General features: G+C 34.1%; 1 protein-coding gene across 1 annotated transcript in view; it reads right to left on the bottom strand.

The window, feature by feature from the left end:
* CPS1 (carbamoyl-phosphate synthase 1) overlaps positions 1–17,520 on the bottom strand; it is a 120,061-nt gene that overhangs the window by 63,896 nt on the left and 38,645 nt on the right. Inside the window, exons 13-20 of the mRNA XM_054477399.1 lie at positions 17,062–17,157; positions 13,079–13,268; positions 11,930–12,087; positions 10,312–10,440; positions 7,391–7,535; positions 5,696–5,906; positions 4,099–4,297; positions 246–422 (exon numbers count right to left, since the gene is read on the bottom strand). Coding sequence (XP_054333374.1) covers positions 246–422; positions 4,099–4,297; positions 5,696–5,906; positions 7,391–7,535; positions 10,312–10,440; positions 11,930–12,087; positions 13,079–13,268; positions 17,062–17,157 — 1,305 coding nt within the window. The remainder of the gene's footprint in view (positions 1–245; positions 423–4,098; positions 4,298–5,695; positions 5,907–7,390; positions 7,536–10,311; positions 10,441–11,929; positions 12,088–13,078; positions 13,269–17,061; positions 17,158–17,520) is intronic.

The raw sequence follows: 17,520 nt of genomic DNA, 5'->3' as shown, positions 1-17,520 counted from the left end.
TCCTTTAAAACTGCAATGTGCCCTTAAATCCAGGCTTAAAGTCAAATAAAAATGATAATTTATCATTAATTGTAAAAGACTAATGAAATCTATAGATGTTTCCAGTTTAATACTATAAAAGAATTAAAAATTTTCCAAAAATCCCTGATTTAAAGCCACTTTGTGATTCAGTTTTATTTTAATGTCCAGACTGACTACATTCTGGAGAAGCAACTAGTAGCTCTGGGCCCCTTGTAACATCTTACCTTGGCAATGGCATAGATACGCGTGCTGCTTGGTTCAGACAACTCTTTCCTAAGATCTAAATTAGATGGCCATTCTTTGTTCATTGGGAGACGGGGAGTGAAACCTTCTATAGATGGGTGGCACATCCGTAAAGCTTTCTGGAAACTCTCCTCAAAGGTACGACCAATAGCCATGACCTGTAATACATGTTTAAGATCTCATATTGAAAGAAAGAGCTTATGTATCTTTAATTTGTAACGGAACTTTATATATTTATTTATATATAATATATATTTGTATAACTATTTTGGGTATATTTATATAAATATATAAACTTTGTATATTTATTTATATATAAATATATAAACTTTATATATTTATTTATATACAAATATATATATTTATATATATTTACCAAAAAATATATCATAAAGCCCCTCAAATTAAAAAAAAGGTGTTCCTTTTTTTCTTCCTCTCTCACTTTCTCCATGGTTTTTGTATAATGCATCTTCATTAGGTCAGTCTTTTACCACTCAGGGAGTTCAGCTGTATTTGCTGAGATTGTTGAGGAAATCACTGGTACCTGCTCTGGACCATAGTATTAAAATAAGAAATTTAAGGTTGAAGCATAGAGACCTTTTCTTAGTAAGATCTTGCTTTATGCACATGTTCTTTAGAATGGAAGGCAAATAAAGAGAAACCAGAAATATATTAACACAAAAATAGAACTATTCGTAAATGAGTATCAGTCAGTATTCAAGAAAGGTTGGCTTTCCTTATAGCTAAGCATTAATATTAATAGAACCTTGAGAGTCATAACAAATACTGATGATTATGATTTTGAACGTAGGAGGAGACTAAACTTTCTATGATAAATTCAATGTGTCTTTCCACAATCTTTACAGCTCATTATACAATAATCAATTAGAAAAATTATGTGGTGATTTAGTTTGGACAAGTTGCATGTCAGAACTAAACTTAAATTGATCTTGCAACCTACCCAGTTATTTTCACTGGATAAACATTGTGTTTGAATCTTTTCATAGAATAATAGATTGCTATGCATTTTTGGTTTCCAATTTAAAATAATAGCAGTCATAATGCTATCTTCAGTAAACTTTTGTGATTCCTCAAATAGACTCAAATTACCACTAATGTCAGTTTAGGAAATCTTCATGTCAATTATGTGACAAGATACATATTCAATGATCACTAAAGCCAAACAGATAACCTTTTCACACTGTTCCAAATTTAATTAGAAATAAGGGAAAATTCACAAGAGCAGGAATAAACAACCTGTTAATGCAATTCAGATATGCAATTTGCAAGTCATAGTGGTGTCTTGAAGAGTTAGACAATATGTTTATAGATTGTCTAGACTGGGCATGGAAAATACTGCCAGAAATCAGACATTTTATGGTTCTGTAAAATTAAGGAAATATTTTGGGTATATTTAAGAAAATTTGAGGTATTACATATTTAAAATTTGTCTGAAATTAGTTCTATAAGTAACTCTCCATATATTTTTATTATTCTTAAGCACAATCTATATAATGGTACATGGGATCCATTCAATTGAAGAAACCCATATAACAAAGGAATATATTAACTATAAATGTTTGCTCAAAAATTGTGCTTTTCAACACTCTCTCTCTATATTTTTGCTTTTTGAAGCAGATTCTCACGCTGTTACCCAGGCTGGAGTGTAGTGGCACTACAGGGCTCACTACAGCCTGGACCCCCTGGGCTCAAGTCGTCTTCCCACCACATTTGCCCTATTCTATTAAAATGCAACTTCCTTGAGTGACTATTTCACATTTTCCAGTGGAATGACTATAATGGGCTTCCTCAACCCTATTCTACTATATTTTCATAGCACCTATATATAAGTACTATCTTTTAATATTTACCAGAGATTAATAATTCATTGTATATTTGGGTCAGTTTAGGTATTCTGAATTTACCAGCTGCAGACAATGTATCTCAATTATCTATAATCTATTCCTTTTTTTAATCCTCCCAGTGTCTTGCATGTAGTAAGAACTCAGGAAATGTTTGCTCACTTTTTGAACTAAATGTAAGGTGTTCAACAACAAAACTCCCCCCTACCTTTTATTTTTTGTTTGACGACAAAATCCCCCAGATAAGAAGCCCCAAATGAAAATATTACATAATTTTCTCAAGTTCCTTGAACTACCAATTTTATGGTGAACATTATTTAAAAAGGACGCTTCCCGTGAAATGTAAACTAAATAACAGTTGTTTATTTGGTACAAACACTAGCAACATAGATTTTCATGGCATTTGCGTTCTATGTCTTTTGTACACTAAAAAATATGATTTAAAAAATAAGATTTAAAACAACCATAATGGCGAAAAAACGAATATTTGGTGTTTTACAACTAGTAAGACATTTTAATTTAAAAGATCAATTTGTTCCTTTGTTATTACTTTAAAATCTTTCATTAGTATCTTACAAATTAAGGAAGCCAAAATAGTAATAATTCTGCCTTTCATGTGTGACTATGATAGACCAGTAAAGCATTTCTTTTTCTTTTTCCCTGTATTGGTGACAGATTTAATCTATATTTTCTGTGATTAGTGACATGCGTTTCTGAAATGGCTGGCCTGGGTTTAGGCTATAATCTGTGTTATGGGACAAATAAAGAACAATATGGAACAATATGTCATAAACAGCCTTTTGCTCTGTACTCTAATCAGCTTAGATACATAGACTAAAAGCTCCCACACTGGCCACAACAGAAATAGAGATGAGATACAGATAAACTAAGATAAATGGTAGATAGACAAATGATAGAGAAAGACTGAGATTTGTTCATACTTCAGCACTCAAAACCTCTACCCCATGCAACACTTATGAATACTAATTTAATAATAACAATAATGATGGATTACATTTATTAAGAGGGGGTATTATAAGAATCCTGCAAGGTAGGTATTATTATTTCTATTTTACAGGTGCAGATCCTGAAACTCAGTCTTGCCTGAGAGTCTGTAGCTAATAAGTGGCAATGCCAAGAGTAATATCCAAGTCCAGCTGGTTCCAAGTTTCATGTTTTCTCCACGATCCCAAAGCTTCTGGATGCAGAAAATGATTAGGACTTGGTGGGAGGAGGCAAGGGAGTGAATCTCAGCAGAGATATGAATTCCTTTCTTTCCTCCCACACAGAAGAACACTGCGTCTTTGAAGATGCAATAATCAAAGGCTAACTTTAATTTCAAATAGAGTATAACACAGCACATTCTAAAAAATCTTCTAAAGATGTTAAAAGCTTAGAAATTTTTAGTATAATTAAAGGGGGTTTAATAATCCACTATGCTCATATCAGTTTAGAATTTTAGAGCTGGAAGGATCCTGAGAGATGAACTAGTCCAGCCTCTTCTTCCATAGATGTGGGGAATGAGGTCTCAGGAAGTTAAAGCCACAATTTGCATGAATGGACTAAAGTTGAATTCTTAAGCTTAGTTTGGTGGTCTTTTTGATATATTATATTCTATATTACTTTCTTGATTTGGTTATAAAATATATTACAACTCAGTTATATGTATATGAATGTGTTTTCATATGTGTGTCTATACTATATACCCAGATATATGGCCTCACCTTTTGAATAGGAAGACCTTCAAATCCAGCAAAATGGCCATGTAACATATGTAATATGTTAACAGTCAAATAGAGACTGTTAGCATATTAGTATGCTAATATCCAGGCAACTTTAACACTGTCAATTACACCTTTAACACTGTCCATGTGTTGACAGTATCCAGGCAACTTTAACACTGTCAGTGGTGTCACAAATTTGACAAAATAACTGAGGACAAGAAGAAAAGAGTAATAAACCAAGGACTCACCTCTCCTACACTTTTCATAGAGCTACCAATTCGGCTAGATGTTCCATGAAAACGGTCAAGATCCCAGCGGGGAATCTTGGTGACCATGTAATCCAGGCTAGGTTCAAAACAGGCTGATGTCTTCCCGGATACAACATTCTTAATTTCTGGAAGTGGGATTCCTAGGGCAATCTTTGCAGCAATGAATGCCAATGGGTAGCTATAAAAAGAAGACAAATTTATTTTTTTTTCTTTGAGCAATTATTGAAAACAGACCAAAACATAAATTGGTCTTTCTTAAAATTTCTGGTATTATTCTACTTCAGGGTATAAGACACTTGATTCTCTGTTCTGCATCAATATTTAGTAGCCACTTGCAGAATAATAGGAGTCATGATACAAAGTATAGAGGCACAAGTCACAGGAGAATTTACTCTCTATGCACTACATGCATTGCTACAACTCTCAACCTTCACCTCTTCAACCCAAAATCAATAGATTTGTTGATAAATAAAGTTTAACCTCCATTTGTATTTAACCTCCACTAAGATGAGAATCTGCAAAATATTTTTTGAGAAAATATATACACATCTGCACCTAAGAATACAGTGGAGTTAGCTAGTACAAGAGAGTACATAATGGTCAGAAAATGTAGGCATTTCAAGTTTGGGTCCTTGCTCTGTCTCCAAATTATCTTTAAACTTTGGGCTCCTTACAAAACTAACACTTTGAGAACTTGACTATCTTCATCCAGAATGTCAGTTTGGGTTATTCTGTTTGAGAAAATAATTCATAGAACTATAGAATTAAAAATGAGTTCTTTAGTACAACTTCCATCTAACAAATGAGGAAACTGATAAAGACAATGAGTGACATGCTCAAAATCACACGGTCAATAGAAGAACCAAGTGAGAATGCAGAATTGTGACTCCTGTACAGGGCAACATGCCTTTCGCCACTCCATGCAGTGCTGTGGAACTACATAAAAAAATCTAAAGAAGTAAATATTGTGTTCATTTAAATGCCATAATTTAAGTGTAAGGTGCTAAATATATTATTAGAAACCAAAGGTTTTGATTAACTTTCCCTCCAATCACGCCTGCTAGTGGCTGTTATATAGACAGCAGATTTATTTGTTTGGTTGTAACAGTTACTTGTGAAAAAATTCCGCACTGTTCAGTCTTGTGGAGTTTTGATAAAAGTAATGTGTATTGCATGCTTGAGTCAAGTGAGCTATATTTTCTGTCAACTATTTGCTATAGGGCTATACACCTGAAGAAAACAGTTGAAGACTAAAATTAAGGATTAATCTGCACTTTTAACAACATCTGCTAAGTGCAATTAGGAAGCAGATTTTTCACAGCCTGCTTTAGCCACCTAGATTTTGATTCGTTTATGATTAGCCAGCAAACAAAGCGAGCTAGCAATATAATTTACCTCAATCTGGCAACAAGCTCATTAATAATCATGTCCTCAGGGTGCTATAAATGATTTGGAGCTAACATACACAAAAGGGGAACATAGTTTGTAAATGCAGCACGGTCTTCCACTATCTGTCAATTTTTCATTTCTATCTGCAAAGAATCTGCAAACCCATGGTCAATTATTCTAGTCTTACCCAGTGGCTTTTGAGGCCAGAGCAGAGCTTCGGGACAGTCTGGCATTCACTTCAATGATGCAGTATTCCATTGAGGTAGGATGAAGGGCAAACTGAATGTTGCATTCACCCACAATGCCCAAGTGGCGAACAACATTGATTGAAGTACGTCTCAACATCTGAAACTCGGCATTGGAGAGTGTCTGGGCAGGAGCCACAACAACTGAGTCACCTATATATCCAAGAAGCACTCATTACTTGGTGGCATATTGAAATAACCAACTTCAGCGACTTAACCATCTACTTGCATGATGCAAGACATAGAACAGTCTGAGGGTTTGTTGGGATATATATGTGATATCAGGTATTCCCCCAATTCCTGTTTTGCCCATATTACTCTGATACAGTACTTTTAGAAACCTCTCTAACCTTTCCCAAGTTCATCTATCTAGTAAGTAGCTATCAAGGCTTCAATCATCTACTTACTAGATTGACTTTAACTTCCCTGCTCTTCATCTCAAATTGTTTCTCAAGTTCTTCCTTTCATTGAATATTATCACTCAGACTGGCTCATCAGCTGGCTTTCTGTATCTCATCCCTTTCCATCTTCACTTCTCTCATCATAGCCCCTTATATCTGCAATCTTAGTCTCCATCCCTTCTGCCTTCAAACACGCTCAGATCTTCACTGCCTCCAGAAGTCTTCTCCCAACATTGCCAGACAACCATACAAAGCTTCTCTCTCATTCTTTGCATGAATGAGCTTCTTGAAAGTTTGCCAATTCTGCTTACCACTCGATACCATGTAATTCCTTTTAATAGAGCTCACAGAACTGACTTTGCAATGAAATTGTTCTCTTGGACATCCAAAAGAGCCAAATTAAATAATCGGTCTTGGTCTTGCATAGCATTTGATACTGCCAAAAACAAAGCTCTTTTATAAAATAGTTCTTGCATTGGCTTAGTTGGTAGAGTACTACCCTTATTTTCCTCTTAACTCTTTATTCTCCTCTTCTATCTTCAACAGTAATACTTCCTCTTTCCCCTGCCCCATAAATCTAAATGTTTCCCAGAGTTCAAAGTTCAACCATATTCTCTCCTCTTTCTATACATGTGCCCTTGAATACTTTGTCTATGCCTATGACTTCAATTTTCCCTTTTATGCCAACAGTTTCCAGTGTCTTTGTATCAACTTCTTTATTTCTATTTTATTTCTTAAATTCCATCTCCACATTCTCAACTCCCTTTTTTGACAGCTCTGCTCACACCTCAAATTTAGCATTTTTAAATCCTAAGTTATCATCTTTGCCCTCTTATCTAACTAGTGTACTTTCCTGAAAAACTTATTTCTATTATTGTGCCTATTCTCTCATTTACTGGGTGATTACCATCTCAGTCTGCTTTAAACCGTCTCAACCTCCCTTCTTATTTCTCAACACCAAGTTTTATGGATCTTATTTCTACCATATTGCTTACCTTTGCTCTTCCTCAATTAACTCAGTATAATATCTGCCTTACTTCACAGGGTTTGTGTGAAGATCAAATTGAATGTGAGAATATTTTCAATACTGTAAAATACTATACTTGTGCAAAATGTTATCACTAGTCTGTCAACTAGAAATAGTAATTTAAAGGCAACAACTTTATAAAGACTGCTGTGGCCATCAAAGACATGAACTGAAAGCATTACTATAGTTCTTGAAGATACTTTGCCTACCTGTGTGAACACCCATGGCGTCAACATTTTCCATGTTACAGACAGTGACACAATTGTCATCAGCATCTCGAACCACTTCATATTCTATTTCTTTCCAACCTGTCACTGACTTCTCCACCAGAATTTGGTTGGTCATAGCAAAGGCCTAGAAATTGGTGACAAAAGATATCAAAGAGTAAGAAAAAGCACTGGCTTCAACAAGGATATTTGGCAAAACACCCTGGCATAAATCCTGGTCAGCACTGAACTCTCAAACCCCGTCTCCATTTTCCCCTGCACAGAAGGCACAATGTGTCAGAAAATCAGTGAGGTACTAGGAATAGCATCCTGCAGTGAATATGCTTGATTTACATTATTGAGGCTTGCCATTCAAAGTGCTGATATGACATTAAATCAAACTAATTTAGGAAAAAGAGAAAATAATTGAGCAATCAGGCAGAGGGAAATGAAATTATTTCAGCAGCTAGGCTTCTGTGAAACCAGAAAATGTGATAAGTGTGAATAAATATGGAAAAATAAGTCTAAAGACTCTGGCTCTCTCTAAAATAGCTGAGGGTGCTTTGTACAGTGACACACACAATAAAAGTTAGTTGATGTTGATGAGGAGGAGAAAGGAGATGATGATGGTTGTAAACAGTTAGCCAAGATGGCATATAAAACTTGAGAATTAGAAGAATCATATGGGACTATTATTATGGTTAATCACTGCCTAAATGCTTAAATACTCTGAGTCATATATCATGTATGCCTGATTAGACAGATATGAATTAGCATAATTATCATTTCATATTTACAGCATACCCACAATGGGTAGAATACTGAACCCAAAATAGGAAAGTGGTAATCTCTGACCTTAGGACATGCAGTGGCTGATAATCCAAGGGAGAAATGTCTCATTGTCTTATAATATATTTGATTTGGATTGGCGGTGAAAGGGAAAGTAGTTTGAATTTTTTCAAATTATTAATAGGCATTAAAATAATAATTTAATGTAAGTTTTTCTGTAATGTGCCTTAATACAATTTTTTTTAACTTCAGTCATCACTACAGGCTCCAGCACGTGCAACTGAAAATGTGACACATTTATCCCCACAGGTGCCCACGATGAGGTTCTCAAAGTGGTTAGAAAATTCAGTAGCCAATGTTAACAATTTAATAATGATTAATTCATCATTCCGGTTGCCTGCTAAAAGAAGAAATCTAGGAAACAAAGGGTATAAATTTGGAAAAGTATTTTGAATTCTAATGAAGTAAAATGGATATTTAGACACAGGGAAAATTTGAAATTATCTTCACCTGTTTCCTCAGCTTGTTTTTATTTTTATTTTTTGAAGTCTTCAATTTTATATAAAAAGTTAACTTAGGGACCTGGATAAGTTAATGCAGCTTTTAATGGTGCTAATTATAACCTCAAGAGAATAAGGGGATTGTTTAGGACATAATGATACGACTAATTATTCTCAAGGGAAGAGCGAAGGTTTTTTTCAACAAGAAAAACCATTTAAAGGACTATTGATTATTTGAGCACAATATAAATAATTGAAAGCTATCTCATTCCAAAATTCTCTTTATTATAAACTTTCTTACATGAAAAGTTCAGTCTTCAGATTGGTTTTTTACAGAGTAAAAAAAATTAATAGAGACTAAGTATGCATCGTCACAATTGGCAGTTATGAAATTGTTAATATTGAAAATATTTGGAGCATCTAACATGCTAGAGGAAATAAACTTTTTATCTTCAAAAACATGTTTTTGCTCTAAATACGTGATTCATATGTCCAGAATGGTAACAAGAAACATTTATGTCAGGTATGTTTCCCTTTTTTGTAATTTTCACAACTTTAGAAAAATGAAACCCAAGTTGTTTATATGTAAGTCTGCCATTGTAGTTATTTCAATATGCTGAATTGTACTTATCTGTTTTCAAAATTCTATGTCAACAATTCAAGGGTCTCATTTCACTTCAGTTCAAAATGTAAGTAAAGATAAAGCAATAAGCTGTCCTTGAGCTATTTCTTAAATAATTCCCAAAATAGCCCTCACAGTAATTCTGTCAAATTCACTTCTATGACTGCCATGTAAGTTACACAGGTTTCTTGGCTGCACATGTAATCATTCTTCAAAGACATTATTGAACTCCTGGTATTTCCAGGCACTGTTCTATTTTGTGGAAATAGAGTATAGACAAAAGTCTCTGCTTTCCTGGAGCATATTTTTTGTGTTAGTCTCTAATTTAGTTTTTGTAGCGTATCTTACTTTTCTCAAGAGTTTTCCTCTAATATGCAAAAAAAGAAGTAGTTCCTAATATGTTAAAGTGATTTTGATAGAAAATAAATTATAAACCCTCAAATCTCTCGTGTTTTATGAGTATATGGCAGTTGGTGGAGTTCAGTCATTTACTGTATTGAGCGGTTTATACCATGTATATTTTAGACACCTTAATTTTGAGTAAAGTCAAACTAATCAATGTGCTATGTTTCACTTTCTGGATGTCATCCATGCCAGCCACATTATTTCAAAAAAATTAAAAATGAGACTTTATGTCCTATTTGTCCTTAACCACTAAAACATATTTTAGCATTTTAAATATTTGGGAGTAGATTTTGAAACAAAGGAAGAAGGAGTTGAATTAAGTTCATCTCCTTGAAGTCAATAGATTGTACTATAAAGGTGGAATTTGAGGTAAAGTGACCACTGGTTTACCTTGAACCATGTGGTTTATCATTGATTGCATCCTGGCATGAAGAGTCGCACTGCATGCTCTCTCAAAAGTGTCATCTTTTGGAAGACGCTTTTGGAGAACATGATCATGATTTAATAAAGAAAATGTAATTTCTCATCTACATAACTTTCTCTAGTTGAAAAGGTCTATCAAGTCAGTTTTTTTGGTTGGTAAGAATATTGTCTACAAAAATACGTACCTTTGTGCTGAGGTCCATCAAAGTCTCTCTGTTGGGACAGAGGCCTGAGCCTAACCCGCCCAGTGCATAGGCGGAACGGATCATCACTGGGTAGCCAATGGTGTCTGCTGCCTTCATCGCATCCTCAATCTGTCAACAAGAACAAGGACTCAACATCTTAAAAGCTGAGCACACTAGCAGAATAGACCACACCAAGAGAGTCTGGAAATCAGGTAAACCAACTTATCTGGGGAGAGTGAATCTGGAAATGTTCTATTATTCCCTCATCTCATTCTGAAAAGCAAGTGTTGTTATTCAAATGTTAAGTAAAATTCTAGAAGGGAGGATATATATATATCTTTTAAGAGATACACTTTTGTGGTAAATTTTATCCTGTCCTATTGAAACAGAACCATGGTCAAAGCAGAAATAATCATCATTCATTTGAGAATGGGAGCCATATTGAATGATTGGATTTTTACGATTTTTACGTGCAGCTTAAAAGTCTCTGTCTTAATGAAACCAGGTTCTCTGCTGCTGAAGCTAGCTTGATGTTACCACAATAAGCCATTAGAAACACTGTATATAAAGAGATTTTTCATTTTCAAGTTCAGTCTGAGAATAGTCCCAGAAGCTTGGAATTCTTTTTTTTAACTTACAGAATACAACATATGGTGGCTATATTTTTCTGTCATGGAATATTATTACACTACCAATGGGAATGTAATTACACCTTTCCCATATGCCTGTTACTTTTCCTGAGGAAGCAAGGACATAATTAAATCTGGCAATGAAAGAACAAATGTATGGCAAGAGCTTCCCAAATTGTGCAGCAGAGTTATCCTGGGATTATTTGATTGACAAGTTTGTAACACAAAAGATACTTGGTAGCATTGTCTTCTGAAACATACATAACCCATTTTTAGTTGTCCCAGCAGTACCTGCTTTATTCCTAAGGGTGTGCCAGTTTCTACCATGGAGAAGTTGGATTTAACACTGCCCCTAGCACCTCCACTTCACCAACTATAAGCCTGAAGTCAAAAATAAAGTCAGGGGCAAAAACAGATATAAAGTGAGTTGATTCTTTTTCCTGATAACTGTTAATAGCTTATTGATAGGCATAAGAGGCAATGGAAATAAATAACAGAAAAGCAAATCTATCTTCCTTAAATATCTAAACTACAGGTTTTCCAGTCATTTTACTGACTGGATCCATTTTATTCTAAAATGTTTATTTTATTTAAAAAAAATTTAAAGCCAATTTCTCATTTGCAGGGCATTCACACATGCAAAATGTGTGATTGATCCCAGAAACAAGGTAAAAATTGCTTTGTTATTGCAAGTTGGTATCGTTTTTAGTTTCGGTTCAGGAGATCTGAGATTCATTGGCACTTCAAGCCTTGATAAACCACTTCATCTCTGGACTTATGTTTCCCTTTTCATAAAGTAAAATGTTAATACCTATCATTTCAGCATTGAGTGCTGTAATGCACAATATTTCTAAACTATTAACACAATTCTAGAAGAAAATGCATGCAAGTATAATAATCTTAACTATTACTATTAGGCACGAAAAATCATTCTCCCTACAACCCAAGACAAATAATGCCCTTGTTTTTCCAAAGCAAAGAATCCTTACCGATTCCACTGCAAAACTTGGAGCAATCTTTTCATTGATCTCATTTAGTTTATCTGAAAACAGCTGCCTGTCTTCCGTTGCCATAATGGACTCAACTGAAGTTCCCAGGACTTTCACACCGTATTCCTTGAGCACACCTCTCTTGAATAGTTCCACTCCTAAAGAAGAACCAAATAGGATTAGTTTTTAAAATCTCGAATTTTGTGCCTTTTTTAATAGACAACTGAATACAACTATTTTTTTTAATCTTAAAATCCAAGAAGTTACCACTGTCTACAATAGAATTGCACTTGAGGAAAAAAATTGAAATAAAAATTCTGAAGATGGTCTGACAAAATATGTTACTGATGCTACTTTTACTTATATTACCATCTTCTGAAAATCATTTTTATCCTTATTAATAAAAGTCATAGTATTATACTGAGCCTTAAGATTTCAATATATTCCATTTCCTCCCAAAGTCCATTTCTATAATGAGATTCTATAATTTAAAAAATCTCAAATATCTGAGTACCTACCTGGGCTAAAAATTATCATCAAAATGGTTTGTGTTTCCACTACCTAGCCACCAAATTTTGCCTTAGTCCTTTTTTTTTTTGACATACAAGTTATATCACCAATTGCTTACCCAAACTAGCTAAAGAGGTTCTTATTCATGATCTAGTTCCAAAGATTTGAAGAATTTTAAAGAGAACAAAGCAGTAGACTCAGCAGATGTATGAAGTAATAGTAGAAAGACTGATCTATGCTATCATGAAAATATGTTTGAGAGGCAATTGCCGCAGGGCTGATACCTAAGAGCTCTTAACCAATGTTAATTCTCATTTTTCATTCATAATAGTTCTCAAGACCTCAATAGCAACAGAGAAAAGCAATATCCTGCAATAGAGTAGAGAAATTCAAGAAACCTACTGGCCACTCTGGAGCATTAAAGTGAAAGGTTTCTTTGTCTCTCAGCTATTTTGTGAAATTAACTAGTAATATTCATCATATGACCGTATTAAGTGGCTGTTTGCTAACTGCTTTCTCACACAGTAGAGGAAAGGTTTTATGAACACACAAAGCACAATTGTTAGATGAGCTCAAATAAAATGTATTACACAGCAGTGCATATGTCAAAACTCTGCAATTAAGCTTAAAAGAACTCACCACAGTTCAGAGCTGTCTGGCCACCCATGCCCAGAATTAACCCATCTGGTCGTTCTGCCTTGATGACTTCTGTGACAAACTGAGGGGTGATGGGAAGAAAGTAGACAGTATCAGCTTGCTTTAAGCCCACCTCATTGGTCTGGACTGATGCAATGTTTGGGTTCATCAGAACAGTTTTCACATTTTCTTCCTGAAAGAAACAAAAGAATCCAGTACATGAATATATGGTCTAAAGAAGAGAATGACCACACTTAAATAAAGAGACATGCGGTAACTAAGCTTTTAGGTTATCTGTGGGCTGTAGAGATCCATAATAGGACTAGCGAATGGAAGTTAAAGGAAGACAAGCATTTGGTCAAAGAAATGAGGAAATTCTTGAAAATGAAACTATCCAAAAGAATTGGCTGCCTCATGAAGATTAGTGTGAGGTGATCTTTGCCACTGCTGGCAAAGCTGGAGACCATTCCTATATAATTTGTCTAGAGATCCACAAATATTACTGAACTCTGTAGTTCAATCAACCTTAAAAGAATAACATATTCCAAAAATTTTAAATTAATAAATATAAAATGGAAGTAGAGGCAATATGAAAGCTGCTTACAATTATGTGGTCAATTTTAGAGTATGTGTCATGTGGCAATGAGAAGAATGCATATTCTGTTGTTTTGGGGTGGAGAGTTCTTACAAAGGTCTATCAGATCCATTTGGTCCAATATCAAGTTTAGGTCCTGAATATCTTTGTTAAATTTCTGCCTCAATGATTTGTCTAATACTATCAGTGGAGTGTTGATGTCTCCCACTACTATTGTGTGGGAGTCTAAGTCTGTTTGCAGGTCTCTAAGAACTTGCTTTATGAAACTGGGTGCTCCTGTGTTGGGTGCATATATATTTAGGATAGTTAGATCTTCTTCTTGAATTGAATCCATTACCATTATGTAATGCCCTTCTTTGTCTGTTTTTAAATCTTTGTTCATTTGAAATCTGTTTTTTCTGAAATTAGGATTATATCCCTTGTGGTTTTTTTTTCTGTTTTCCATTTGCTTGGTAGATTTTCATCTATCCCTTTATTTTGAGCGTATGGGTGTCACTACATGTGAGATGGGTATCTTGAAGACAGCATACCATTGGGTTTTGCTTTTTTATCCAGCTTGCCACTCCATTCCTTTTAAGTGGGGCATTTAGCCTGCTTATATTCAAGGTTAGCATTGATATGTGGATTTAATCCTGCCATTGTGCTATTAGCTGGTTATTATGTTGGTTTGTTTGTGTAGCTGCTTTACAGTGACACTGGTCTGTGTGTCTATGTGCATTTTTGTATTAGCTGGTAGTGGTCTTTCTTTTCTATACTTAGTGTTCCTTTCAAGATATTTTGTAAGGCAAGTCTGGTGGTAATGAATTCCCTCAATATTTGCTTATTCAAAAAGGATCTTATTTCTCCTTCACATGTTAACCCCCAAACCTAAAATAAAAGTTAAAAAAAAAGCTGCTCCCCCTTGTATTTATTTGTCTAAGAACATTGACTGTACATTTAAAATGCAGAATAATGTGCTCTCTTCTTGCTGGAAGCACTGAGAGCCTTCTGCTGGTTTCCATTTATTTTCTAGATTTTCATGCTTGCTATAGTGCTTTAACAAAGAGCATTATACAACTGTTTGTACATATTTAAAAAACTATATGGTGAAAGAAATAAAACTATGTGCACACATGCGTGTGTGTGTGTGTGTGTATATATATATATATATATGAAGGTATTCATAGCTCTATCTCATTACATCAGGAGAGACCTTCAAAATAATTCTTTATGTAGGCTACTAAGGATAATTGTTTTATAAACCAGGATGAGGGTGACACTTAGCAAAATAATTATTATAAAATACAGCCAGATGGTTCTAATTATTTCATACATTAACATGTCAATTTTAAATTCTCCTAAAAAGTCAACAAAATATTCAGATAAAAGTATAGAAATTATTATTGAAAACCCCACATATCTTTGGGGAGGATCTAATAAAACATTAAATATATTTTACGCTGCTTTAAATTCAAATAGTGACTTAATGCTTGTAATGTACTTTTTAGTAATGTATTTGATTTTTACACCAAGACTATGAAAGAGATTTCAACCTTTTGGATGAAGAAATTGAGATTCAGTAAGGTTAAATGGTTTGCTAAAGGTCACATAGCTAATAAGTGGCAATATTAGGGCTCTAATTCAAATGTTAGGATACAAATCCTATGCTCTTTCCTCAATATGAGTCATCTCTCATGATTTTAAGAGTAATATTATTAACAAAATGTCAGGAAGATACAAACAGGTAAGCAAATGCTTTTATAATATGCGATGAATTTTAATAATTGAGTCCCAACTGAGAACATACCAGCAACAGAAGTTATAGAAAGCCTCACTACTAAAGAAAAGTACCAACAAACTTTAGTATATTTAAGTATTTTTCTGAATGTTCTATACAATGAATATGGCGATTTTTTATCAGTCAAATTATACAGGAAAACATCCTATACATACACATGATGAGTGTTCATTTATTTTAAAGCTTATTTCAATCTTAATTTTAAATCATTCTGATTTTTCTAATTCTTGTTGCAATATATGCACCATTATTTTTTTTTGTTTAAAAATTCACCTCATTATTAACCTTCTAAGTGATCACAATCTAATCTAATAATTCCTGTTCTTTAGTTAAAACTGTATAACTCTACCCAATTGATGTAAAACACATTAAAATACAAACTATAGAAATTCTAATTATTTGTAAAACTCCCAAATAGAATAAAAACTGTATACAGTTAAATGTATTCTAAACTCTGACCACACTTAGATTGTGTTCTAACTAATCTAAACCACTGGACGGTCTCCAATTATCTAATGAGAAATTAAAGCATAATACAAAGAAGTAAAACATCGTTTTGAAAATTTATTCCAAAAAATATGTGAGTGTGCATGTACACCAGTGGAGGAGGGTATTAAAAAATAAAAACAAATGGGAAAAAGAGTAAAGTCATTGAGACTGTGTTCTACCTCTTCAACAGACACCCGTCAGGTGAAAATCTTTGACTATAGAATACTAACAAAAAGAAAAATAAGAAAACCTTTGGCCAACTGTTTTTCCCAGGTTTGCTGTCCTAATCTTCTGCTGCCATTCTATGCTGCCCTCTACTAGCCTGGTCTCTGGTGAATGGCATTACACTGCAAAGCCTGAGGCAATGTCACCAAGAGCTCACATTGCCTCCGAACGGCCTGATTAGCACAACGAGGGGTACCAACTGAACTCCTCAAGAGAAATACCTTAAATATACAATGGAATTTTTCTAAAGTTTTAGTTTACTACAGTAAGTGTTGGGAGATCTCCAGAGAGTTTAAAGAAACAGGAAGGATGTCCTTCCACACCTGTGTAGCAAATCCTTTTTTCTACTTGAAAATGTTGCCATATCATCCTGTTTCCCAGGCACTGATGGGAGAACTGTGTCCCCCAGTGACAGATAATAATTTCTAAAACCTGAACAAAATGTACTGTTGCCCTTGCTCCTCCAACTGGAGTTTCCCATTTCAACCACAGAGATGCCCGAAGCATCCTGTAGAGCACTTGAAGTACTTTAAAGCACCAAAGATGCCCAAAATTTCTCTTTCACATAAAAGACAAGTATATTTGAAAAGCTCACTGCCTCAAAAGAAATAAACAGCATCAATAAATGTGCCTTTATATGTTTTCACTATAAGTAGGCAGTAACCTAAATAATTTTGGAGATTAATCTAACCTCCTCAATTTACAGATGTGCACATTTGAGAAAGTTGAAATTCTTGCTCGTGATCAAGCTTCTTTAATACAAGATTTATAAACACACAGTTAATGAAAATAATTATAGCAACTTTGAAAAGAGGTAGTGTCATAAATCTAAACTATAAAATACTAATTAGACTCATTAAAGGAAGCATATGAATTCTAGTAAAGGTCATATTTTGTCACCTTCATGGCTTTTACAGCTTGAGATCCTGAGTAATCAAATTCTCCAGCCTGACCAATGGACAGACCCCCTGATCCTAGGATAAGGACTTTGGAAACCTATAAGCAATAAGAAAAAGACATTGTTATTACTGCTAAAATGGGGAAAATAAGGCATTTTCAAGAGTGGAGAAGACAAACCACATTGTCTGAGTTTATGTGGTCATTTAAGGTCTAATGTTATGAAAAATATGTAATATATAGGGAAAAAGACTAATAACTTAAAACATCTCTAATTTCAATGTGACTTCCAAAGTTTATTAAGGTTTTTCACTTAAGTGAAAAATCTTTGGCAGAGGTTTACATTTTATTTAAACATATATAAATATCCAAAAATATATACATATATGTAAATATATCTATGTGTGGTATTTTTTCAAATACACATACATCCTTCTAAATTTTAAATAATGATATGAGTGT

The sequence above is a fragment of the Pongo pygmaeus genome, chromosome 11, assembly GCF_028885625.2.
Source record: "Pongo pygmaeus isolate AG05252 chromosome 11, NHGRI_mPonPyg2-v2.0_pri, whole genome shotgun sequence".
Classification (NCBI taxonomy): Eukaryota; Metazoa; Chordata; class Mammalia; order Primates; family Hominidae; genus Pongo; species Pongo pygmaeus.
Note: the sequence above shows the minus strand (reverse complement) of the source record. Positions and strands in the feature narration are given on the sequence as shown.